At 36.3% G+C, this 26,977-nt stretch overlaps 1 protein-coding gene across 10 annotated transcripts in view; it reads right to left on the bottom strand.

Moving 5' to 3' along the window:
* LOC144293967 (uncharacterized) overlaps nt 1-26,977 on the bottom strand; it is a 1,010,193-nt gene that overhangs the window by 172,476 nt on the left and 810,740 nt on the right. For 5 of the 10 annotated variants that reach the window (XM_077865362.1, XM_077865366.1, XM_077865376.1 and 2 more), the window contains one exon: nt 3,784-3,881. The exons of 3 other annotated variants lie outside the window; for them this stretch is intronic. In XM_077865362.1, the coding sequence (XP_077721488.1) occupies nt 3,784-3,881 (98 nt within the window). Of the gene's footprint in view, nt 1-3,528; nt 3,653-3,783; nt 3,882-25,728; nt 25,794-26,977 lie in introns of those variants that run through there. 2 more of the 10 variants (XM_077865421.1, XM_077865410.1) reach the window with 2 other exon arrangements.

Here is a 26,977-nt window from a genome sequence, read left to right as displayed (position 1 = left end):
AATATTTATGTACCTACTTAGTTGTTTATAATTACAGTAGTCTATTTGTTAAGCTATATGGTCAGTGCTATTTCATCTACTGCATTTATTATTTTGCATTTAAAGACAACAGAGTACCATAAGCAAATATTAAGAAGAAATTAGTATGATCAAAAGAATAACAGAAATTAATATAATCTCATCAAAAAAGCTCATTCCAATAGTTAATGAAAAATTCCTATCAATTGTTACAAAAAAAGTTTTAAACAGATGTTTCTTGTTCTGGAAATTAAAAACTACCAACATCAGACCACAGTATAATGAACAGGAAACATGATCCAGACCTGAGGGCTCAGCATCAAGAATTCTCTGGTCACCACCCCAGTTGCCAAAATCTGAGAAGAGACATTAGGAAATCCCATTCACTGTATTCTCAAAATACTAACAATTCCAAAGGTTTTGTGGTGAAGGAACTCCCTCTCCCTGTTGACAATGTGAGGAGGCTACAAGAACTTTGCAATAAAAAAATGAATCCTGCATGTAGCCAAATTACTACCATTATAGTGCTTTGGGAGGGTAAGAATATCTTTCAGATGCATCCCCACTGAGATAGGTTTTAAAATACTTAAAGTCCATCAGGAATAGTTTCATTTATAAATGAGAAATATAATTCATCCATTGCATTTATAAAGAGAGAAGAGATTTTCTACATATATTAAACTGAGATAAGAAATTAGAAGTAGCAGAAATATATGAACTCTTCACAGTAACTCTCAGTTCAAAGTGAATAAAAACCAAGAGATAATGAACAGAGATAATGCTTTAAAAATCTGTTTTCTGGGGTTCCTGGGTGGTTTAGTCAGTTCAGTGTACAACTCTTGATTTCAGTTCAGGTCATAATCTCAGGATCTTGATATGAAGGCCCATGGTGGGATCCATGCTGGATATGGAGCCTGCTTAAGATTTTCTCTCTCTCTCTCTCTCTCTTCCTCTGCCCCTGCCCCTCTCAACTTGGACACATGTGTTCTCTCTCTCTCTCTTTCTCTTGTTAAGAGGGAGGGAGGGAGGGGAGAGAGAGAGAGAGAGAGAGAGAGAGAGAGAGAGAGATCTGTTTTCAAACCAGTGGTAGCATAACAGCAAAAGCACTATTTGGAAAACAATAGGTAAGCTAGCTTCTACTGGAGATTTTTCCCTTCCCTTTTATCCAAGCCCTAATAGGCTCTTTTGATTACCTATCATGTTCAAGTTAATGTTGCTCAGATATCGATCCTTGTTTCTCACAGAAACTAAAGAGAAGCTTATGACTGAAGCATGACCTTAATCCTTCAGTTATTAAGCTATGGCCTTGTCCATATATCTCTTCTGACTGTATCACCTCCTCTAAGAATTTTCCCATAGACTGGTTTAGGAGGATCTGGGATGCACACTCTTCACTATGTCTCCATGGACTATACACAATCTCTATGGCAACAATTAGTATGTTCTAAATATTTGTTATGTATCTGCCTCTAGATGCAGTGATATCCTTAAGGAAAGGAATCTGTATTCTACTCATTGCTGCTTCCCCAGTGCCTTTCCTAGTTCCAGGATGGCACCTGATAAATATCTGTTGCAACTGGAGTCACCAAATACCCATAGTTTTTGCACTATATAGTACAGATGATGAACTCTTTCCCCAAAAAATGTATTACCAGCAAATAACTATAGTTTATTTATTTTTTAAATTTTTATTTATTTATTTATTTATGATAGTCACAGAGAGAGAGAGGCAGAGACATAGGCAGAGGGAGAAGCAGGCTCCATGCACTGGGAGCCCGAGGTGGGATTCCATCCCGGGTCCCCAGGATCGCGCCCTGGGCCAAAGGCAGGCGCCAAACCGCTGCGCCACCCAGGGATCCCAACTACAGTTTATTTAAATAAGTTGTATTATAATCATATTTTAAGACTTTTTTTTATTAAAAAAATAACTTTTCAGAAAGTTATTCTATATCTATTGTTTACCTTCCTTGTATTGTCAAGTGTACTCTTTACCTTTTTTCTCCTGAAATTTCTTGAGAGAAACAATTTATTTCAAATTAAAAGTTACATTACCTTAAAGAAGGAATCAACTTGTTTTCATATGATCAATGAAGTCCTAAATGTGGATACAGGAGCCCTCAGATACCTAGAAAAGTCACTCCCTTTTAAGTTTTGTCCTAGGGTGCTTTAAAGTTTTCAAGTTGAGAAATCATAGGAAAACTTTCTTTCTTTCTTTCTCTTTTTTTTTTTAGAGAGCGTAAGCAACACATGCAAGTGGGGAAGAGTAGTGGGGAGAGGAGTAAAGGGAGAGAAAGAATCATAAGCAGGCTCCACGCTGGGACCTGTGGCTGGATCTCACAACCCCGAGATCATGACCTGAGCTGAAATCAAGAGTCGGACACTCAACTGAATGAGCATCTCAAAGCTCTTTCTTTTCATGATTATATTAAAATTTTATAGTTGTCACAATAGAACAAAAAACCTTCCTTTAAAAATAGTTTTCAAGAAGTCAGTACCTAAAATATGATGTTCACTTTCTTGGTAGAATAATACCTTTTGGTAAATTACAAGTCCATTTCAGTAGAAATGTTTTAAATATTCAATATAATTGAATATGTTTCAATTTCTGTGTCAAATTATTGCATGGAAATAACTGTTAATAATCATCACAATTATCATGCTTCATGTTTTCTGAGTGTATTTAATTTATAAATTATATATGTTTATACATTTTTATTTTATAATCCTTTATGACAAACCTATGAGGTAAATATTATGTCTATTTTAGAGTTGGGAAAGAGACTCAGAAATTTAAATGACTTGAACATCTGACACGTAGTAGTTAAGTATATGAATAAATTGAGATTTGCAAATCCAAAGTGAATACCCTCAAACTCCTATCTGATCACTTGTGGTGTCATGTGGAATGTGTGGGCTATGGGCAGAGGAGTCTGAATTTGCATCAGTAAGAATTGAGCACTGAGTATGTATGTATTCAAAATACCTTTCATTGTTCAAAGACCACAGATGAAGTTTTGAAAAATAAACCCAACTTAATGCAATGTATACCTTTACTGTTGACATATAGAATGAAATACAGATTATTATTGATCAAAAAAACTGTGTCCATTTCCTTCTTGTTCAATAAATGTGTATCAACTACACATGTGAAACCACGTGACGATCTTAGTTGATCTGAACTGAAATATGAAAACCTTTCATGACAAAATAAAAAGGAAGACCATGCAAAACACAGATAGCAATGGAAATAGTTTTTATAGGAGAACAGTCACAAAAAAAGAACCCAAAAATACATAAAAGGTTTACTTAAAAAAAGAAAAAAAACCCTGATCAGTAATGCAAGTGATAGATGAAAACAATTAAAATGTATTACTCTTGTTGTAGGAAAAGTGTATTAAATATTAAAATTATGGGCTCTCTATAGTCAAGAAGTTCTTTTTAAATAGTTGCACACGTTTTATATATTTTTCAAATTTTAATTATTAATTTTTGAAAGCAATGTAGAATTTTGTTTCACTTTCAACCCAAACTGGAAGTGTCTTTTCTACCAAAAAAGGACCGGCTCTCAAATATTCTCCATCACTATAATTTAAGCGGAATCCAGAGATGGCTGAGCAAGTCTCAGGGGCCCCACCTATAGCATAGAGAGAAGAAAATGTGATTTCCCATCACAGAAAGTAGCAGCAAGCATTTTGTAGGGTGTTGTAGATGGAAGAAAAATCTCCTCAGCAGTATATTTGACAAAAATTATGTGCTGAAACTAACCTTTGAACAGCTGCAAAACCAGATACAGAACATGTTTTGCAAGTGGACTGTGGGCTCTGAAACAAAGCAAATCCATCACTGCTGGCCTGGGACAGAAACTGCGGGAGACACACAAAAGAGAATGAACATAACCCACATTCCTTCTATATCTTTATAACTTCCCATTTCATGATCAGAAACAAAAACACCTTGCCGGTTACAGCTGGAGAGGGGTAGTTAGACTCAGTGGGTTTGTTCTACTGTAAAAATTTATGACAGTTGTTTGATGCCCAGAGTCTTGGTGGGGTCTCCTTTACAACTGAAGGGACTCATCAGATATATGCAATAAAAGCTTGAAGAAATACATACGCCTTATTAAGTCACACATTCGTTGTATGTAAAAACTCCTGCTCTTATTGTTAGTTTTAGAGACTTCATCCGAATGGGAAGAAATTGAGCTGAATGCGTTTACATAGCATGAGACACTATTTAAGGAGAGAGGAGAGGCAAACATGAAACTGAAATTTTCATAACAAAGAAAAGATAAAAGAAAATAGTTACCCTTTGTTTAGTCTCTGTTAGAGAACAAATACTCATAATTAAACTGTAACTGGAATCAAAATGTAGTTTGGGATAAACAACCTAAATGGCCTCCAAGATAAATTACAGTACTCATTTCTCTATTGTTAGTTTGTTCTCTCCAGTTTTCACCAGGAAGCAGGACTGTGGGGGTTCTGTACTTGTATGTCACCACTGAGCAGGTTCTCTTATGCCAGCAAGCTTAGCAACTTGTTTGAGTCTGGCCACTTGCTCACCATCTGGAACTACTTCATATGCTCATTACAAAAAAAAAAAAAAAAAAAAAAAGGAAAGAAAGAAAGAAAAAGGAAAGGAAAAAGGATGAGTAAAAATATTTGTTCTGGGTTGTCTTTTTCTTTTACAGAACTTACTGTGTGCCTTACACAGGCATCCTTCCCAACAGGAATCACAATTTATCTGACATTGGGCTTGACTATAGAATTATTCCCTAGAAATATGTAAGTTCTGGATTCAACATCGTTACTCTAGATTTCCAAGAGAAAAAACATAGTTTTATTTTTTAAACATTTAATTTTCAGGCTTTTGCACCTTTTAGCTTATACTGTTCAATTTGTTATCATCCTTGTGAAGGTATGTTTGATGTGTGAGGAAAATTGACAAAGGGGGCTTTTTTTTTTTTTTTCCCTAAAAAAGACACAGCCTATACGGCATGTGCTTTTGCTCACGTTTTGCTATGAGTTGGGAATGGGGCATGGGAGGTGGAATGGGATGGGGAGAGGGCGTATAATGGGTTGGTAGCCTCAGAGAGACTAAGCTCCATTTTAGTCAGAACACCCCTTTCACCAAAATGTCCATACCAGCCATTTCTTAGGACAAAGAGAATGAGGAAATGGATACAAAAGACTTTTAGGTTAAAGCTGCATCTGTTTAAAATTTGTGGAAAACCATATTTAAAGTTTTAGTACTTGCTCAACATTTTGATTTGTAACTAGCATTGGATATTTTAATACAGAAAAAGCTTACAGACGATGTTGCACATAGAGCCTAAAGAAATTTCCAGGTAATATATTTGAAAAGTATTGACCTTAATGCTTCTGGCTGATTTTATGATTGTTTCACAGAAAAGGAAAGAACTTCTTTGTTGACCTTTCTAAGGCAGGGGTTAGTAATTAAGGCACACGTGCCAAACAAGACCTGAGGACTTTTTTTCATTGGTATGCATGCTAGTAGCCTTCTCTTGAGAGAATAATCACCAGCTGCGTTTTGCAACATGTGAGAATGTGTGGGTGGACTAACCACTTCCCCACGTATCTCCTGCCTAGTCTCAATATCACTGTACCCCACCTGGCTCTCTAGAAGCACAGGTGCTCCCAGGGAGGCCCATCCCTTGTTTAAGGGATGGTCAACTCCAGCTGGGTCCACAGTCTGGCACTTGGTCCATCATCAAGGGGATTATAAAGTAAGTAAAATAAAACTAGTATTTGTTGAGCATCTTATACCTGCAGGATAGTCTTTATAATGTTCAAAGATTATAAACCTTAAAGAACTTTTCCAGATGACAAAGTCAAAACTGGTTTGGGTGATTGAAACCTATGACTTCTGGGGATCCCTGGGTGGCGCAGCAGTTTAGCACCTGCCTTTGGCCCAGGGCGCGATCCTGGAGACCCGGGATCGAATCCCACGTTGGGCTCCCGGTGCATGGGGCCTGCTTCTCCCTCTGCCTATGTCTCTGCCTCTCTCTCTCTCTGTGTGTGACTATCATAAATAAATAAAAATTTTAAAAAAAAAAAAAGAAACCTATGACTTCTGACTCTAAATACTGTTGTAATTTCATTATATTTGGTTCTGTGTCTTTCCAAAGAAGATAACTATTATTCTTTAGGAGAAATCTCTTAAACTGTTACTCTCAGGAAGCAGTGCTCCAAATGTCACATATCTGTCATGAAGAAAGTGTTTTGTCATAAACTCTTTAGGAATCTGTGTGTTAAAAATCACCCCCGCTACCCCAGGACTTCTTGGAGCCTTTCGCATATTAATATGCATTGTGAATCTTCTAGACAGAGATCAGGATGCCTTTACTTCTAAAATCCATATCCTCACATAGTGCATCTGTCTCCTTAAACCAGTGTTCCACAGAACAACATGGGCAAAATGCTGTGAAATATCTAGGAAATCCAATCTTCTCAAGGGCAGAGAATAGCTTCATATACTAGGAAAATTATAAATGATATTAAAATAATCAGTTATGAAATGAAAAATATAGAATAAATATCATTTATCTATATAAAGATTATTAATTGATTTTGAACTGATCTATTTGCTTGATATTTGGATGTGACATCTTTAGATTACTGTCTTGACAATGTTCTCATGGCAAAATGTTCTCATGGCAACAAAACTCATCACAATCCCAAACAAAGAATGCATGTCTAAGCACTAAAGAAACCTTTGTGTGAATACTGCTCCACTTACTGAAAACTGTTAATTTATTATTAAAGGAGAACTTTCAGTGCCTACAATGGGCCACATATAATAGAAGATACAGAAAAAAAATTTAGTAAAACCTCCAGGGCCTTATTGCCTCAAAAGGGAAACAATCTAACAACTAGTAAAACAAACTCTTTTTTTGGAGAAGGTGGGACTCTGCTCCCTAACTCCCCCAGAGCAGCTACCTGTATCACATAGCCTGTTAAATGGCAACAGTATTATTCCAGTCTACTGTGGATTAAAATTTGTCATAAATTTCTTTTGTGGTGGAGGGCAAAAATGTTTCCCACATCCAGGGCTCTTGGCCATTAACTCTCCTTGCATAAATTTTAATCAGCCTGCTGTTGGTTTATAGCCTAGCCCTTTTTACACCTAGCCCCTAGAAGATACATGTGCCTTTGGGATTCAGATATAAATGGAGTCCAGTCTGTTGTACGTGGTAGCTGGCTAATGTCCCTGGCAAACACTGGGTTCCACTTCTGGTTTTGAACATCCTACTTTTCCCTCTGCTCCCTCCTGAGTAGAATCTTTTGAACCACCAGTGTTTTATTTGGTATTACACCTCCAGTTCTTCCACTGTATCCTTTTTTTTTTTGATACGTCCACATGTATAATCTGTTTATGGCTCAGTAACCTGTAGCAACACCCAGCTTACAGACAAACCTATACACAATAACTAGGGAAAGCATTTAAAAGAAATCTGGAAAAGTTTACTGCTGTCTAGGACGTCAAGAAAATGTCAAGAGATCTCTTGAGCATCTCTGAAGAATGATTATGAAATCTGCAAGGAGACATTTGAGGATGAAGATTGAGAAGAGGAAGGATATTCTAGGCTGAAGGAATCTCTTATACAAAGACATACAGTAAAAGACATAAAAGAAAGTAATTTTATATGACTAGAGTATAGCATATTAAGGTACAGATATAGTTGAATGTGATGAAAAGTGTAAATAAATTCATGTACCTGAAGTATCGAAAAGTATATAGGAGTAACAAGTCAGATATAGATCTTAATAACTGTACTCTGGCATGTGTACAAGGTACACATTGGAGGTAGTTGTGCTCCAATTTGGGAAATAATGTGAACCTGAAATTGAAGTTGAGCCAAGGCTCTACCATAAAAAAATGTGAACACTAGAAAACAGAATTTTTTCTGCTTTGTCACAACTCTAACCTCAGCACCTGGAAAAACACCTGACACATAAATTGAATGAGAGTAAAGAGGAGAGGACTCATTACTTACCTAGTTATCTGTTTATTCATTCATCTCTCCATCTAGCTATGCATCCATCCATCTGTCCATCTACCTATCAAGCACTAAACATCAGCACTGTACTAATCAGATGTATATCTATTGTCCAGTGGATTATCCCCCTTTTTCTTAAGTACAGTTTACAGTGAATAGACCATGAGAATATAGCTCAATGAGATTTTACAAATACAACTCTGTGACTCACATCCTTTTTAAAATAAAGGACATTTTCATTTTCCCTTCAAAGGACAAAAAGTTAAAACAAACACAAAGGACAAAAACAAAAAGTTTTTCCTTTAAAAGTTCCCTTCATGTCCTTTCCCAGTCACTTTCTCCTACAAAGTGGCGACCTCTGTTGAGACTATTTTTTTTTCTATAGATTTCTTTTGCCATTTCCTGCCTTCTGTATTATCACATACATATAATGCCATTTGATACTATGCCACAAGTCAATTGGATTTTCTCTCCGTGCTTCAAATTGGATAGTTTTTATTAACTGATCTTAAGTGTCCAATCTGCTATTAAGCTTACGCATTTGGAATGTTTATTTCAATTTATATTATTTTCAGTTTTTAAATTTCCTTTTTTTTCATTGTTTATATATCCCTGTTGAAAAATATATTTCTATCTTTCCACACATTATCTTTTCATTTAAACCCATCAATATATTTATGTAACGATTTTAAAGTCACTATGTGACTAATTCCAACACCCGTGTCACATCTGGGTTCATTTCTATCCACTGTAATTCTCCTGGTTCTGTGTCATCTTTTGAAAGTCTTCTTGCATATCCTGTAATTTTTTATTGAATTTTGGGCATTATGAATAGTGTATTACTTAGTCTAAATTATGCTGCCTTTCAAAAGTATTGAGGCTTGTTCTAGCAGGCAGTTAATTTGCTGGTAGTGCAATGTGATTTTGTTGAAGCTCAGTTTTATGCTTTATTAAAATGGTTCTAGAGTAACCCTTATTTTAGGGCTGGGCCTATCCTACTCTTAAGGAATGGCCTTTCTACGGTTTCATCTAAGTGACGGGGTTTTTCAAAGAAATGCTTCCACTCTGGCTCTTGGAACTTCAAAGTCTTCTAGCACTGAATACTCTACAATTTATATCATCTCCTAAGTACCTCAGTACTATGGAGTTTTACCCTATGTATGCCCAGCTTCTTACTTGGCCAAAGATTGAAGGGTACCCCTATGCAAATGCCTGGGGCTTCCTTGTGCTGCTCCTTGTTTTCTAATATCCTACCTTTACAGAATCTCTTCACCTCAGCAGCCATAAATCTGGTTTCTCTTTCCTCTAACTAGAGAGACCAGCACTCTGTTTGGAGTCTAGTTTCCTATGCTGCAATTTGAGAAATGCCCCCAGGCAGAATGCTGGGGAGACCGGATAACTAATTTGGTATGTTTACCTTCTCTCAAAGATCAAACCTGCTGTACTGTGTCTTATGCTATCTCTAAAATCAGTTGATTTTCACTTTTTCTCTAGATTCAAAATTGCTTATGGTGGGAGAATTATTCCAATATTCAATAACCTATCATGGCCAGGATGAGAAGATCTGTGCATTGGATTCTGTAATTGGAATGATTTTGGATACCAGATGATTTTCAAGGTCACAAGGTGGCAAATGTCTTTCACTTTGTAGCATGACAACATTATCCCCAACTCCAAATCTCTATATTCTCTGAGGACCTTGTGGAGATTTACTGTACTTAAATCTTATGAAATGTAATACCTATTCATTAGCACTGTTTTTACAAACATATTACCTTCTCTTTCTCTAATTCACAACCTTTGGTTAATCAGATGGCATTTTTTGGATCACCTTGAGCAAACGTAGAAAAAAAGCAAATAACCAAATATGTTAACTAATGGATTCAGTCAATGCTAAAAGTGAAATTTAGGTCTTTTTCATGACCACACATCCATTGTCTTTCACTTGCAGAAAGTTGCGGGGTTTCCTTGTGGACAGTCTCTATTCACCAGTTGTATTGGAGTCACACACAAATAGCTTCAGTTATGCATAACAGTGCACTCTGCCAAATGACTGCACAGCTGGAGAGTTCATGGGGGTAGCAGCTGGGTGAGGATCCTCAAAAGATGGGTGCGGATTAAAGGAGTTCCGTCTTGCTTTTGTACCCAGAAGGCTCACTATTAGTGTCTTGCAAACACAAAGAAGAGATTAGAGTTTATTGTTCATTTTCCCCTCATGGGGAAGCCATGTATGTTTATGCCCTAAAGATTGCACATTTTAAAGAAAAAGCCACTTTCGCTGTGGAATTAACCAAATTGACTATCTTCCCAGTTTGAATTCACTAGATAACTGCTAATCCCCACTTTATATTATGCTCTAAAGACAGCCAAAGGATTCTGAAGGCCTGAATTTCCAGGTTTTCTCATCTGTAATACAAATACCAGTTAAAGACATAATATCATTTTATGCTACCCTCAAAGGGCATCTAGCAAAGCTGGCTAGCATTACTGCAACATTTTAATTACTGGTGCTTACCACAATTTGCAATAATTACAGTTCATTTAGTGAGCTGGTTCTTAATTGCAGACACTGCTAAAGTAACAATTGAATAAAAAATAAAGTGTGTGTGTGTGTGTGTACATATATATATATATACATATATATATATATGAATGATTGAGAAAGATGTAAGCTTATAAAGAAATAAAAGAAACTAGCATATTCTACTAGATCAAATTCTAAAGCAGAGATATTAAAAGCAGTTTTCTAAACCAAAGGCCTAGAATTAAATTTAATCATCAAAACAAGTTGCTCCACCATTTATGACACCCTCTTTCTTTAGCATAATTCCTAATTCTATGCTTTTCTTGTATTAAAGAAAGCTCAATGAATGAATTCTAGTACTAATATAAGTAAACTCTCAACTAACTTCTATTCATTATCAGGTGGTAAATCTTAAAGATAAAAGATAAGATAAATCCTATATAAAAAGGATTTTCATCTAAAAGTAAAAGCAGTTCAGGAAAACTCAGTGAAACTCTGTTCTTATTTTTTCTTCACTTCACTGGACACAAAATGATGATGACATTTTACCCTATATAAATGCAGGTGATAAGGGGGATCAGAATGTTTGGTGGTTAAAGAAGCAAAGGAAATGCTAAGAAAGTTAAACTGAAATGAAAAGATTAATTAATGAGATGCTTCAGTCTCTTGATACAAAGTGTACATTAGATTCTAATACTTTTATCAGTCATACTTTTCTGGATGCTTGGAGCAATTTCCCTATATTCTCTGGGCTCCAGTGTTCCCCAAGACAAAAAACAATAGTGGGTTTGAGTTTTGCTTAGAGAAATATCTAAAATTTTGATGACACTGTGAGTTGATATACTTTGAGAGCACTTTGAAATAGATGGGATGCACCAGGATGCCGTCCTGTCAAATTCCTAGACTGCTGCACATCTGTGGCCGTTTGTCCCAAAGGTGGGAAGCTTTGGGGAAGGGCTGGGGGAATAGAGGCAACTGGAAGAACAGGAGAATAATTCCATCAGGTAGTTTCTTAACCATAAGGATTAACTTCTAAATTGTTGAGGAATTCTTTCATAAAACCATGTCTTCAAATGCAAAGTGAACTGGAAAAAGAAAGCAATCAAGAAGCTGGAAGAATGAGAAGACCATTTCCCCTCCACTTTCAGGGAGCTTCCTCTGAAAGCAAAAGAAAAATGCAAGCCTTAGGCTAATTTCTTGAGTATTCTCCAGTGTCAAAATACTCTCAGCTCCTATCTGGTTAACATCAAAAGTTATTGTAAACTGATCCTCATAATTTTTAAAATTTCTGAATGATAAAGGAGAGAAATTTTGGTTGATGCAACCAATAAAATTGAAAAATAAACATTTTTATCTCTTGGGCACATCTATACATTTCTTTGCTGACATGAACTTGAAGGTGGTAACTCTTTAAAAAATAGCAACGCATATTATCATTCTCTAAAACATATTATAATTCTCTAATGGACTTTTATCAAGTTATGAGTCATTACTTTCTGGTATTCTTGAAGAGAACACTAAGTCAAAGCCACAAAATAAATATCCCTCCCTACGGGCGGGGGTGGGGGGGTGGGGGGAGCTGTCTTTTGAGGAGGTAGTTTTGATTAGAGCAGATAGTAATTTGAGAAGTGATGCATCTCTCAAAATCAAATGCAATTTTATTCAGATTAAAGCAACAGTGTGATCTTTGTAAGAAAAAAATGACATGCTAGCTCTCAGAAAGACAAGAATGTCCTGTTTATAGTTCCAGTCTCTTAGTACTTCATGGAGCAATATGAGCAGGGCAAATTGGCCCCAGTGATAAAATGTGAGGCTATGATTAATGATACTTTAAAGCTGTGTAATCATGGGTGAGTTCTTTAAGATTCCTATTAGATAAATTAAATATTAATAATGCTTAACTCTTAGTTGTTTTTTCATTTTTATTAAACAAGTTAAATGGGTTAAATGAATTTATATTTACAAAGAAATTAAAATCAGACTGTTGCTCATAGCAAATATGTAATAAGTGTTAGAGATGTATTACTACTATTATTATTTAGAAGATAAAAATTACCTTGGAAATTAGAGAACCTGAACTGTATCCCAGCTTCTTAGCTCACTTCTTACAAAAATCATTCCACTTCCTTGAGCTTTGGGTTTACGGACAAGAAGCTGCGTGATACGACTATGTAGGTTCTTTCTTGTTTTAATTCTTTGATGATATACGCACACTTGAGTTTTATGCAGCGTTGGCTTTAAGCAAAAATTTTAATATAGGTAGTGTGATTTCAGAATCCTCACCATCTATTTTCTATAGTTTCCTGCTTTCAGAGTGACCATACCAAAGTCTGCCTGGTACTTTGTGCCATCAGAAGTTACGTAGGAGGAGTATCTAAACATGATCTGAAAGCATTTTGGGTGTATCACAGATTCATTTTGCTTACAAGAAAGTTTCCTTGGCAATGATAAGCAGGAAAGTGCTAATGTTAAATCCCACCTTATAAGTAACAGTCAGCTTTCAATATATTATGCTGTGGTAATAAATGACTCTCTAATATCAACAACTTACAACAACAATGATTTAATTTCTAATTCATGTTAACATGCCAGCTGATGCTATTTATAGTCAGTTTGAAATTAGTGAGAAGTGTTGCATCTCTGCTTTATATGCCTTCTCATTCTAGCACCCAGGATGAAGAAACTGCGTTTATATGAACCATTACATTCTCTAGGCAAAGGTTAAGAAGAGCAAGAGAGCTGGCAAGCACATGTAAGGGTTCCTAAAGCTTCTGATCAAGGTGACTTATTTTGTGTCCACCAACATGCCACTGATTACAACAGTTTACAAGGCCAAGTCCAAAAGCAGTAAGTAGTGATATAAAACAGAAAGATGGAGTGAATAGTTCAGAGCAATAATATAGTCTGTTACAGTTTTCAAAAGACGTTTCCTAGTCCTTGGAATTGTTAAAAAGTCAAATTCTTCCAAATGTCATCAATGCAAATATTCCTTCTCCACAAAGCCTTCTTTAATTTCTCTAGTCAGTGGTTCATTGATCAATTCATTTGTATTCCTATAGCATCTTATACATCCTCTGATGATACATATCACAGTGTTATAATTAGAAGAAATATTATGCTGGCACCATTCAACAAAAGTAGCTCTAGGGAAAGAAGTCCTAATTTGTAATGTTTGTCAATTCCTATGGTGTAAATACTCTATCAGGGCTGATTTAAAATGGCCAACGTGGTAATCATGAAGCATGGAATTGGGAAAAGATGTACAGTAACACAACATTATATAAGATTTCTACCATATAGAAATAATAGATGTAAGTAAACAAATGCACAGATAATAGTAAAATGTAGCAAAATGATAGTGATAAGTTTTTAATATTAACTGTATTTTAATATAATTATTCTTTTTTATGTAATTTTTTTGTTAGTAATGACAGTGTTTAACCAATTGGAAAATCTCTGGAATTTAAGCACTTGGCTCTTATGAGCAGATACAAGATGTCTCCGACACATTACTGAAATTTTGATGTCAATGTTTACCTTTCTCCTAAAGATTGAGTACCCTTCAGAGGTGGGCCGAGTCTTAATTATCTTTTTATTCACTACTAGCACGGTTCCCAGGATTTGGTCAAATGAACGTCAAGTAAATGAGTGGGGGGAAAAGTAAATAAACAGGCATTATAGAAAATAGTAGGAATGGATAGACACAAACTTCACTGGATTGGTTACATCTAACTGAGAGAATTATGGAAGGAATGGATAGAAATAAACTTTACTGGATTGGTATTACTTCTAACTGGGAGAATTATGGAAGCCTCAAATCCACACATAACTCCATAAGGATGAAAGGAAAAGAAAATAAAAAATCACTTTGCCAGGTGAGTAGCTTGGATATAATCACCAGAGATGTCTTTGCCCATTAAAGATTTATTTTCCCTTTCTGATAAAATGCTGAACTCCAATAACTCTTTTAATGATAATAATAGTAGTCATTTACTGCATACTATGTGCCAGGCATTAAGTCTCCTTATTTTACTCTTGTAGCAACTGTATGAGGTAAGTTACACTATAAACCTGTTTTATAGATGAATATACCAACATTTAGAGAAGCTACGTCACTTGCTCAGGATTCCAAAACAGAATGAGTTAGAGCCAGAATTTTATTCTGAATCCTTCTTATTCTAGAATCTTTTTTTTTTTTTTTTTCTCCTGAGGAGCAGAGTTGAGGGGAGTTTTATGTTCTCATTTTACAGTGAGTAACATTTGCTGCTTTAATGAATTTCTTAGTTACAGACATGTGTATTTTATTTCTAAAGCACACAAAGGCTCCTGTTTTAACATATTCTGATATGGGGTATCTGGATGGCACAGTCAGTTGGTGTGGGACTCTTGGATTTGGGTCAGGTTGCAATCTTAGGGTTGTGATCTCAGAGTCCTGAGATTGGGCCCTATGTTGGGCTCCAGGCTCAGCACAGACTCTGCTTGGGTTTCTCTCTCCTTCCACACCACCCCCCATGTGTGTACTCTCCCCCTCTCTAAAATAAATCTTTTTAAAAAAGCTCTGATACACCTCCTTTAGGCAGAACTTTTCTTTAACGGTGCCAAATTTAGCAATGAGCCCAGGTTACTATATATTACTATAGTTTACCAGTTCATCAGTTACTTTTTATTTATTATCTGCTAATATGAGCACTTTCATTCAGTAAACCAAAAAATAATCCTAATCCTTAATCATGTTGATAAGAAATAAAATCTTTGTTGCTTCCAATAAGTAGTCTTCTGAAGGCTTTTGCTTAACAATAGTTTACAATCTGGGTTTTTCAGGCTTGGTTAATAAAGCTTTCTCAAATGTTGAATTTGCTAATTTTTTTTTACAAAGATAGTAAATGAATCAGTTAATAATACTCACAATAGTTCAGGAAAATAATCTTTAGTGAAATGGCAAAAGAGTGACTTAGCTACCCACTCCTTAAGCAAGCAGACGATTGTATAATTGGATCCCAAAATAGAGCCATAGATCAGAGAGGTAAAATGTGGACACTTTTCAATAATTAGATGAAAAAATTGGCCTTACACAGAGTTTTGAAGAAATAGTTGATGAATCTGTCAAAATAGTAATTTTTCCTAAATCTTGTAAACATGACTGCCTGCTGAGTTAAGAATACAAGGCTAAAATTAGATGAAGAATATGGCCAGATCTTCCAAGTAAAGCATTTATCATACTAACAACAGAATATCTATTGTACCTTGGCTTTTACACTGCCTCACAACTGGTTTGCCTCCAATACCATGTAAAATAGTATTATACCTGTAGTGCCTAGTAAATCACCTTGCCTGAAGTAGCTATCCTATAAATATTTCTTATACTGAATGAATGAGTTGCAACTGTATGTAATTTCTGTTTTTATAAATGTCTTACATTTATATAAGATCTTATATTAAAATGAAGAACAAAATGCCATGGCTTAAACAGAATTGTAGTATGGCATACTTCACTATTATATTTATTACTATTTTATTATTTATGACATGCTCATGAAGTTTGTTCAGAAATTAACCGTGGGTTTTTTATGCTGGGTAAGATACAGTAAGCACACTTTATTCTTTGTCACTGAATGCACCTATTAATCCTGGAGATAATGCACTGAGCAGCTACCTGAGAACTAGGAAGAGTATACAGCAGAGCAATTGGAGATCAGAATTTGAAGTACAACCAAACTGGCAGTGAGTTTACCTTTTTATTTCTTCTAGTAACCCCGGGCCTAGACTGAACTCATCCTGAAATTTGGAAGTGGGCATCAGCATGGATAGCAGCAGCAGCTTGACAAAGAAACACTCAAGTTTAGGGGTATCCTGTCAGCAGGAGTATCACAGCAGGAGATCCACAATTCTGCAACTCTGAGTGAGGAAACTTTCCTGTGTCAGGATCTGGGGTCCCATATAGGTTGGACAAACCCATTTCCCTTTCTTCTGTCTGTGCTCTTCCTTGACGCTGGATGAGGGTGTAGTAATGTAAGGTGCATATAAGAGAAGGACAACTAAATCTCTAGCTTTCTGGCAGAAAGTACTGGGTATATCAACGAAAAGGGAGAAATTTGGAGAGATGACCGCTAAAGTTGTTTATAAACTCTGGCTTACTCTTGAGCTTTGTATACATGGATCTGCCTAAATGTTAAACTAAAAGCTCTGGAAACTGAAATAAGACACAGACTACCACCAATCTTAGGCAACTGGGCGTAGCAAACACAGGACACATATAAATAGCATTTCAAAGGCTTTGAAAATGGAACTGACACTAAAACCACAACCCTCAAAAGCCTAGTTAGAATTTGTGGCCTGAATCCAACTGAGTCGATTGCCTTCTAAACCAAATACCAGCATTCTCCTAAGGATTTAATCAAGACCCAGACTACCATAACATAATACTTAAAATGTTCACAATAGATCCAAAATTTGTCAGCATAGGGAGAACCAGGAAAATCTTAGCTGATATAAGAGACAGCAATACCTACTTGATATAGAAGCCAGATTATCTGACAAGGACTTTAAAGCAGCTATTATGAAAAATGGTACAAAAAGTAAAGGCAAATTCTCTTGAAATGAATATAAAGATAGACATTATCAGCAAAGCAAGAGAAAATCAAAACAAGAACCAAATAGATATTTTGGAACTAAAAATTAAAATATCGAAAATAAAGAAACTCAGTGGACAGGTTCAATAGCAGAATAAAGATAACAAAAGAATGGAATACAGATGATTAGAAATTATTCATTCCAAATATAAAGGAAAAATATAATGAAAAGTAAATGGGCATAATACTAGGGACTTGTGGATAATATCCAAAGTTTTCTGAAGTCTCAGAGGAAGAAGAATAAAGTCAGGTAAGAAAAATAAAATTTGAAAAATATAAACATATGGTTTTAATAAGCCCATTAACCCCAAACATGATAAACATTAAGAAATTTAGGTCCAGACATAATCAAATTGATGAAGACAAAATTTTTTGAAGTTGGCTAGAGAAAATGATGTACTATATATAAAAAGAACAAAAATTTGAATGATTGTGGACATCCCTCTAAAATAATGGTGGTCAGAACAAAATGCAATATTTAAAAATGCTAAAAGGAATTGTCAATCTAGCAATCTTACCCAGTGAAAATACCTTTCAAGAATAAAAGTGAAATGAATACATTCTAAGGTGGAGAAAACTAGAATTCATTGTCTGAAGACTTGTTCTAAAATAATTGAGAGAAAAATATCCAAAAAAGAAGAGGATTTTTTTTTTTTGGAAGTAGTCTTAAAACATTTGGAATAAAGTAAAAGAAATAGAGATGTTAACTAGTTAAACATAATAGACTGTATTTATCTTCAGTTTTTTAATTATTTTTCAGAGTTGAAAGGAAAAATCATAACATTTTTCTGAAGGTGTGTTTAATGTATGTAGATATATTATATAGACCAATGTAATATAAAGAAGGGAAGGTAAAGGGATATCTAAGTTGGTAAATTTTCTACATTCCACTTGGTGTAGAAGAAGTTAATTCTAAGTAGGCCTTAAACAATTAAGAATGTGTACTATAATCTCTAGGACAATTACTAAAAAAATCATAAAAGAAATATAGTCCAAAACCAACAACAGATATGTTAAAATGGAATATGAGAGGAGTGGGAAGAGAAAGAAGAGACCTAATAGTCCAAAGAAACAGGGAAGGGGAAGGAAACAAATAACAAGAAACAAACAAAAAAAATGAAATGGTAACCCGAACGCATACATATAGCTACAATCAATGTAAATGGTTTATACACACCAATTAAAAGACAGATTATCAGAGTGGATTTAATAAAAATGAACCATGTATAATAGTTAATTTTATGTGTTAATTTGACTGGCCCATAAGGTACTCAGTTATATGATCAAACATTATTTTTTATGTGTACAGGAGGGTGTTCTTGGATGAGAATAACATCAGAAACAGTAGACTGAATAATGCAGATTGCTCTTCCTGATGTGGGTGTGCTTTTCCCATTCAGTTAAAGGCCTGGATAGAACAAAAAGTCTGAGAAGAAACTCTATGTAATCATAAGGTTACTAATCAGTTGACCTTACATTAAGGAGATTACCTAGCAGAACTAACTTAATCATATGATCCCTTTTAAGAAGTTCTAACTATCTAGAGCCTGTTTGACTGGGATCCATTATCATATAGTGATTCTTTTTTTTTTTTTTAAGATTTTATTTATTTATTCACGAGAGACACACACACACACAGAGGCAGAGACACAGGAAGAGAGAGAAGCAGGCTCCATGCAGGGAGCCCGATGTGGGACTCGATCCTGGGACTCAATCCTGGGACTCCAGGATCATGCCCTGGGCCGAAGGTAGGCGCTCAACCACTGAACCACACAGATGTCCCACATATAGTGATTCTTAAGCACAAGGAATCTGGTCTAAAGCTTCTAAAGCTATTCTTTGTGACTAGCTCATTTATATGGAATAATTTCATTACCTGGAGAATATTTTATCTAATTAATCATCTTGACCGAGTAGGTTATCACTGTATACTTGCTAAATTAATGAATGAATGAGCTATACATCTGCATAATTCCATTTCCCATGTAAAAGGTTTTTATTTTTGTTTTTAATTTAGGAGGCATTAGGGCACCATGGTGAAAAATCCTGGAACCCTCACCAAATATAACAGGTGAGCTCTGTCCCATCCTTGGGTAACTGCAAGTTCTTGGTAGTTTCTAATGAGCAACTCCGGCACAATTTTTCACATTCTGGCCTCTTTTTTTATACTAGCTTTCATCTTGAATCCTGATTCTCCTTGTAACATCATTCACATGCACCTGAATATGCAGTTAAGAGTGCTCAGTGGATCCATCTGTGAATCATCATTTTGTATTCTGTGCTCACATCACTAGTCAACTGCAGATTTGAAATAACTAGGATAATGTTTAAAACACTCTTTGCAAACTCATTCAGCTTTGAATTTATGTACTTACCATTGTACTTTCTACAGGCACTTAAAATTAATCATTCACTACATGTATACACACTGGGAAATAGCAAGTCTGAGCGAGAAGGAAGCCATACACACAGTTTAGGCAATGAGGTTCAAATAGTGGCCAATCAAGGACAAAGGTTTTTTTTTTCCAGAGGTGTTGGAAGAGGCTTTAGGTTCTACCCTTCAAGGGAAGATCTTCAATAGCACTTGCTAAGAGAGGCCAAATAGCCTCTGTGTCCAGCACACATTCTCACTCTCAAGAGAGGCATCTGTTTGACAGCAGAGAATCTGGCTGCCAGGTAATGACCAGGCTGTATTCACTATACACAAAACACAGCCTGGATAATTTCCATTCCTACCAGGTAGAGATTTTTATAGTGGCCAGCCCCTAATGCTCCTGGCTCCAGAAAAGTTCCTGAAGTATATTCCTTATCTGGGGTCAGGTTATCCCAGAAGGAAAGCCTGAGCCAAGATTTCAAGTGCAAGTTATTTACTAAGGCAGTGCTCTCAGGAGAAACTGTTAATGGAGTTCAGAATAGGGAGGAAGAAGAACCAAAAAAGTGGGGGAACTATCAGGTGAAATTCCAGGCTCAGCCAGATTCCAGAAAAAGCTTTGGAGCTTAAATAGCAAGTCAGTTTGTCGTGTCTATATGCAAAGGACTGGGCTTTCTATCTTTTTATCAGACAGTCCATGAGTCACCCCAGGGAGACATAAACTCCGAGGCATTTCCAGCTCACTCCCCACGAGAGCAAAGTAGCTCCAGTAACCTCAGTGCAATCCTTTGAAAGATGTTAGGACAAACATACAGAAGGTGGAGCACACACCATGGTTAAAGGGGATTGAGGGATCTGGCCAGGGTACCAAGTGAACCATTTTATATATATATCTTACTTCTGTCGGTCTCTGGGTAAGTGCTCATCTATGTCCTACCTCTGCCTCCCACCTCTATGGCTCTCTTTCTAGCTGTTTCTCAGAGAATCACCCTATTGCTTATGTGGACTTTTAGGCAGGTAAGTGGGAAAGACTTCATACATTAAGACATGAACCAGTGCTGCAAGTTATCATAATTAATATAAATAAAAACAGGTACAAAAGAACTTTGGCTCCAAGAACAAGTTCTTCACACAAACATGTTCATTAACGAGCTGTTCTGGGTGTTTTCTTTTTCTTTTCTTTTTTTTATTGGAGTTCAATTTGCCAACATATAGCATAACAAGTTCTGGGTGTTTTCTAAAGACCCTGAAACAGAGTGCTTTGGAAGCCAGTGTGGTATGGCACATAAAAGAGCATAGGCTTCGGAATCATGAAGACAGAGTAGGCACGTATGACCTGGAGTTATTCCCTGGCAATTATGTTACACGGCAAAAGGGGTTTTGCAGATACAAACAAGATAAAAAATGAGGTGATCTCAAGATAGGGAGATTTTCCTGGTGCACCAAACCTATCGGGGTGATTCCTCCCTGAGTCTCTAGATAAGATCCCAGTATGGCTCACATGCTGATTTCAGCCTGGTGAGACCCTCGGCAAAAAATTACAGTTGAGCCCACCCTTAATGTCTGACCTACAGAACTGTGAAAGAATAGATGAGTCTTGTTTTAAGCAGCTAAATTTGTGGTAATTTGTAATGCAGTAGAATACTACTACATTATGGGCAGCCTGAGTGGCTCAGTGGTTTAGCGCCTCCTTCAGCCCAGAGGGTGATCCTGGAGTCCCGGGATCGAGTCCCACGTTGGGCTCCCTGCATGGAGCCTGCTTCTCCCTCTGCCCGCGTCTCTGCCCGCCCCCCCTCCTTTCTCACTCTCTGTGTCTCTATAAATAAATAAATAAATAAATAAATAAATAAATAAATAAATCTTAAAAAAATACTATTACATTGTTTAAATTCTAACATTATTACTGCCAAAGTGCTGTAGTTGTGTATTAGTTTCCCCAAGGCTGCTGTAACAAAGTACCACATGTGGTAACTTAAAAGCCACAGAAATTTGATTTCTCATAGGTTCAGAGTCCTTAAGTCTGAAATTAGAATCATAGGGCCAAAATCAAGATGTCACTGTGCTCCCTCTGGGAGCTCTCAGAGAATCCATCCCTTACTTCTTACATCTTCTGGTATTTCCTGGCTTCTAGCTGTATCACTTCAATCTCTGCTACTGTTTTTGCGATGTCTCCTTTTCCTTCTCCCCATTCCCCACCGTGTGTGTCTGTGTGTGTGTGTGTGAAAAATCTCCTTCCACTTTCCTAAGAATACATATCACTGTACTTAGGAACTTTCTGGATAATCCAGAATAATGTCCCCATTTCAAGATCCAAAAATTAATCCTATCACATCTGGAAAGATTCTTCTCTATTGCATTATAAGGTAACATTCAGAGATTCCAGAGATTATATCATGGTATCTTTTGAGGGGCCATTTTTCAGTCTGCCACACACTATGAATAGTCATTCAAAATCTCTGTGGGTTTTGGTTTCTCCATTGAAAAAATGGGATGACATAGGACTATTTCAAGCAGTCAAGTGTCTGAAACATCTACTGTAACACCTAGGATGGAGCTGACACTCAATAAGGAACAATTTTTACTGGTAACAGGAAACTATGATAAGTGGGGACACAGGTATTTGAAGATTCAAGATGAAAAAAAATAGAATCCTCTAACAAAGATACAGGCTCATCTCTCTTTAATCCGTTTTATGCTAGAAATTGTCCATTTATCAGCTGTGTGTCTGTTTTAGAAAATTGTCAAATGACTGCTGTCTTACTACCATTATAATTCAATTGGATTTCACTTTAACTCTGCAAATGTTCACTCATTCTGCTATGTGCAAGGAACTCTGCTGTTCACCAGGACATGCATATCTAAGCAGGACACAATCTGTGATTTAGTCAGCCTTACAATCCAGCAGGGAAATAAGAATTTTCCATAAATACTTGCTTCACAGAGCACAATCTATATCCCAAATAAGTTAAATATTAACTTGGTTATTCTCCTTTTATGAGATTTGCATCCAAACTGGAAAACAAATACCATGAACAAGAAAAAAAAATACATTAGATAGAACTGTTAGATTCAGTCAATGAAATGGCAACACAACATAGTAGTCATAAATTGTTGTATGTGAATTTTCTATAACGTTACAAGTACACACTGTTCTAAGAAATATTTGAAAATAATTACAACCACAGGTTTCATTAACCAGCTGTCTAAGTCAAGCCTGCATGCCTCTGCATCTCACAGTAGGGTTGCCTTGGGCTAACTGGAACTCACAGAGAAACAACTGGCTCCTGGACCCTCACTGAGTCCTGGGGAATGTTTTGTGAAAATTCAGGCATCCACAATAACATGAATGACTCTGAAATAATTTTTTTGCTTTCAATATTTTTGTCATAAAACTATACTTGTGGTATTGCTGTCTATGTTGGCAGTAGTGTTTTAAGTCAACAGAATTTCCTATAAAACAAAACGAAAAGACAGTGACTCACTAATCTGTTTAAAGCAGACAAAACATTAGATAAAGCAACAGAAATTGTTCCAAGGTTTTATGTTTTCCCTTCTCTCTCTCTGTTTCGTTCTTTTTATCTTTTCCTTCTTCTTCCTTTTTTCCCCTTTGGTTTTTGTCCACTTAGGTTTACTTCTGTAATTAAATTGGCCTCAAAAGGTTTGTGATACATAAGGTTACAGTCACTCTCGAAATATTCTAATGCGGTCTTTCCCCTCCCATCATCATCTGGTGTTCCATAGACATAAACAGAATATAGAATATAGGGACTGGGAAGAAAGTGCAATAAAATTAAAATTTATGCAGAGATTTTGTTGTTGTAGAAATCTTTATCTTTTTACAAGGGAGGCCAACTGCCAGCAAAAGCAACTGGCAAAATAGCACACAAGCTGGTAAGGTGTTGTATATCAATAGCTGAACTATGATTCTTTAAATCTGGGGGCTGGAAATACCTTATCTTCCCCATGCTAGGTTAACACCTCATGAAACAGACTTGAATAATGGTACATTCAATGTTCAAAAGGATTCTTTGTACATTTGTGGATGATGCAACTTCCAAGTAGAGTATTTTTGAAACTGTATTGTTAAGCAAATTATTAGACTGTTACAGTAGACTTTCAGTGCTCCATATATTCCTGCTGATTTGTAGCTTCTATAGAACAAGCAATCCAGAGGATATAGAAAGGCAAATTTTAGAAAGAATAGCTTCTAACTTTTAACATGGACAGAGTAAATTATGCTTTCCTTCTTGAACAATAAAAGAGAAAGCCAGAAGCACTTTTCTATTGTTTATTTTTTGTTGCTATTCCCTGTCTAGACACAAATTCAGGATACCAGATGAGCATCTAAGACCTGACAAAGAAGTAGCAATTTGGTGGCCTTAAGCATGTCTGTGTATAGAGTCATTATAAAAACTCCCCACACATTTTGCTCACTACCACAACTACTTTATGGTTTAATGACGATCAAGGAAGGGCTCGTCCAGGGCTAGGAACAAACACAGAACCATGAAAGAACTGTTCTTCATGAAAGAGACACCTCACACCCACAGATTTCAGGCTCCTTTCCTTTGCCCTATCTTTTGTCCCTAGTCCCACCTGTAAAGATGCCAAGTAAGGCCAGGATTTAAAGAGTGTGATTAGAGATGTCAAAATTCATTTTCCAAAAACACTTTTCTTCATCAATAGGTGTTTTTATTTTCCCAAAGGGGTAAAAAGTCATTCGCTTTGTTTTTCATATTTTTGAATAGAATCACTTGATGTAACAGTTAAGCAGTGCCTGTCTGCTAGTCAATATCATAATAAATAGGATTCCATTTTAAATAAACTATAATTTTGCCACCCTCTCAGGGGTGAGCAACAATAAAAGTGTGGGTGTCATACATTTGAAAAATGCAAAGGATCAGCTTTCACTGACTCAATCAGAAATCAAAATTTGCTTCCATAGCCTAGTGCCTATGAACTTCACTGACCTGCATCTAGATGGGGCAAAGTTCTACAACTTTCAGGTGGAAGGAGATCACCCGAACACGTTTCAGAAAATACTGTTTGCATTCTAAGAAGTAAACAGAGCTCTGGGTTTTGACAGATTCACCTCTGCAATGTGTTAGGAAAGAAGAATAGAAAAAGGGATGGGACTGATCCCCATCTCACTGCCTAATTTTGCCAAAGGGGAAACAGGCTGGGTGCCATACGTATGTGGCACATTACTTCTCTTTGTCCTTTCTAAAACAATGGTGTCTAAAAGCATGTTCTGTAGTCATAAAATTTCCCAGGTCAGTTTACAAAAAAAAAGGGATCTTCCAACCATAGCTTTGGATGTGGGTACTTGCTGCAGCAATGAACCTGAGAAGGTGACAGGTTACATAATGGGTTTGCAGTTATGATTGCACCTGGCCCTGGAAGGTCGCCATGCCACAAAAAGAGAGTATCAGCTCACTTGCACTGGTGAACAACGGGGGCTAATGCTGCCTTTGCACACTTGATAAGCTGCCCTTGTCATTAGGGACACGGATTCAGCTGTTCCAGCTGTATATGCTTTTGTTTGTTCTTACTTGCTCACCATATATAATGATTTCCTCAGATATGCAAGAATACTTGGAGTTTGCTTTTATTTAGAAACTGTTTTTCTTTTGTATATGAATGATTTGTTGAGTATTCAATTATAGCTGAATTTGAAATGGTTGGGATCCAATTCTAATTGATTTCAGTGAAAATCAATAGAGTTTTCTAATCAAGCAAATAGAGCTGTATGAAGTTTAGTGCTGAATGACTAGTTAAACCTCTACCATTTTTACTCATGCCTAAATCAATAAGTAGTATTTCATTTTTAATGAATCTTTTTGCATCTTGAATTGAGGCATTTATAGCAGTTTGCTGACACTTGAATGATGTGTATTATTTTGTAAACCTGTACATCCAGGCCACATAGAAGCACTTAAAATGCAAAAATTATGAACAGAAGTACCCTGGAAGATTTTTAAATCTAAGGAACATTTTTTAGGGGAGGTCAACAAAACTAGGAGCTATTTGACATTAGGTGTTCAGACTGCCAGCTTATGGTAAACAAAGGAAGTTTAGCGTTGTTTTTTTTTTTTCTTAAATTCATAATATCATGATTACAGAGCATCACGGCAAAGAGGGTTAGGCTTCAGAAGATAACCAGACAAACCAGTTCTTAAGAGGGTGGCTGATTGGCTGCTTTGCTAAAGATAAATTTTTCCTCTTCCAAATATTCTGAAAAAAAAAAAAAGTAGACTAATAGCGAGAAGTGTAGTGATTTGCACATTATCCAAGCCATTGAGTTATTCCTGCCTGTCCTCATTCTGGTTCTTGATTTGCAGGCCAGCTATGCTCTGCAGCTGGAGCAAATTATATCAGAGAAGTGCTGATGTGACCACAAGTTGACAAAAGGACATGATTTCTAGTAGCAAAAAAGCAACTAGATTTTATGAAATTGTATCTAATAATGTTGTTTAACTCATGGATCCTGCATCTGACGCCTGCTTTTTATCCAGTCCTTTCAGCGGCCCTTTGTTAACAGTCACTCAGAAGAGGAAATAAAATGTAGCCATTGAAATAAAAATTGCTCTACTCTTTTTAATAGCTCAGCTGCAGGCTCTATTGTTTTATTTAATGGATTGTGTAACTGAAGTCTCTCCTCCTGATGATTCCCATTTGGCTTCTGAGTCCCCAAACTCTGTCAGAATCTTGGGGGTTCCAGAAAGGAGGGGAGTCTGGTGCTTTGCTTTTTCAGAATACAAGTGGATAGTAGTAGCACTAAGATTCTTTAAAATGTAATTCCCACTACGGACTCTACAGTTCTATATGCAAGAAACAGAGCTTTCTCAACAAAAGTAAACAATATTATTAGACTGTCCCTAGATTCCACAATTCCAGTTCACTACAGAGAAGTTTGCTTGGCTTAAATATACAGAGTCAGGTAGGGTTGGAGGCAGTGGCAAAGGGATGAAAAGGAAATAGAAGAACTGGAATAAACAATAAACAAACTGTCATCATTCTTGTCAAAATCACTGTTGTCCTCTAATTGATAGATGTGTTCTCTGCCCTAGGTTCCCTGCAGCAGGTCTCTCTATCCTCCTGCCTGGCTAGCCATGCATGGCCAATGTACCAAAGCACACCTACAAGTCATGTGACTCACTGTGATTCTAAGGAGTGTCACGTATATATGATATTTTAAATTTTAAAATGTTTTTTGGTTCGTTGAAGCAGTTACAATGTGTCTGGATTCTGCTAGAAGGATAACAGGTGATTTTAAAAATATGTAGTTTGCTTCTACTTTTTAAGCATAAATTGCATTATGGATATATTTAAAAGATCAAAGTTAACAAAAAGTGCCTCCTACATAAAAAAGGTGGTATAAAATACCAAGAGAAAGGATTGACCCCTCTGTTCCATAC

Source organism: Canis aureus, chromosome 2 (genome assembly GCF_053574225.1).
Source record: "Canis aureus isolate CA01 chromosome 2, VMU_Caureus_v.1.0, whole genome shotgun sequence".
In the NCBI taxonomy this organism is placed as follows: domain Eukaryota; kingdom Metazoa; phylum Chordata; class Mammalia; order Carnivora; family Canidae; genus Canis; species Canis aureus.
This window is presented reverse-complemented; position numbering and strand designations above follow the sequence as displayed.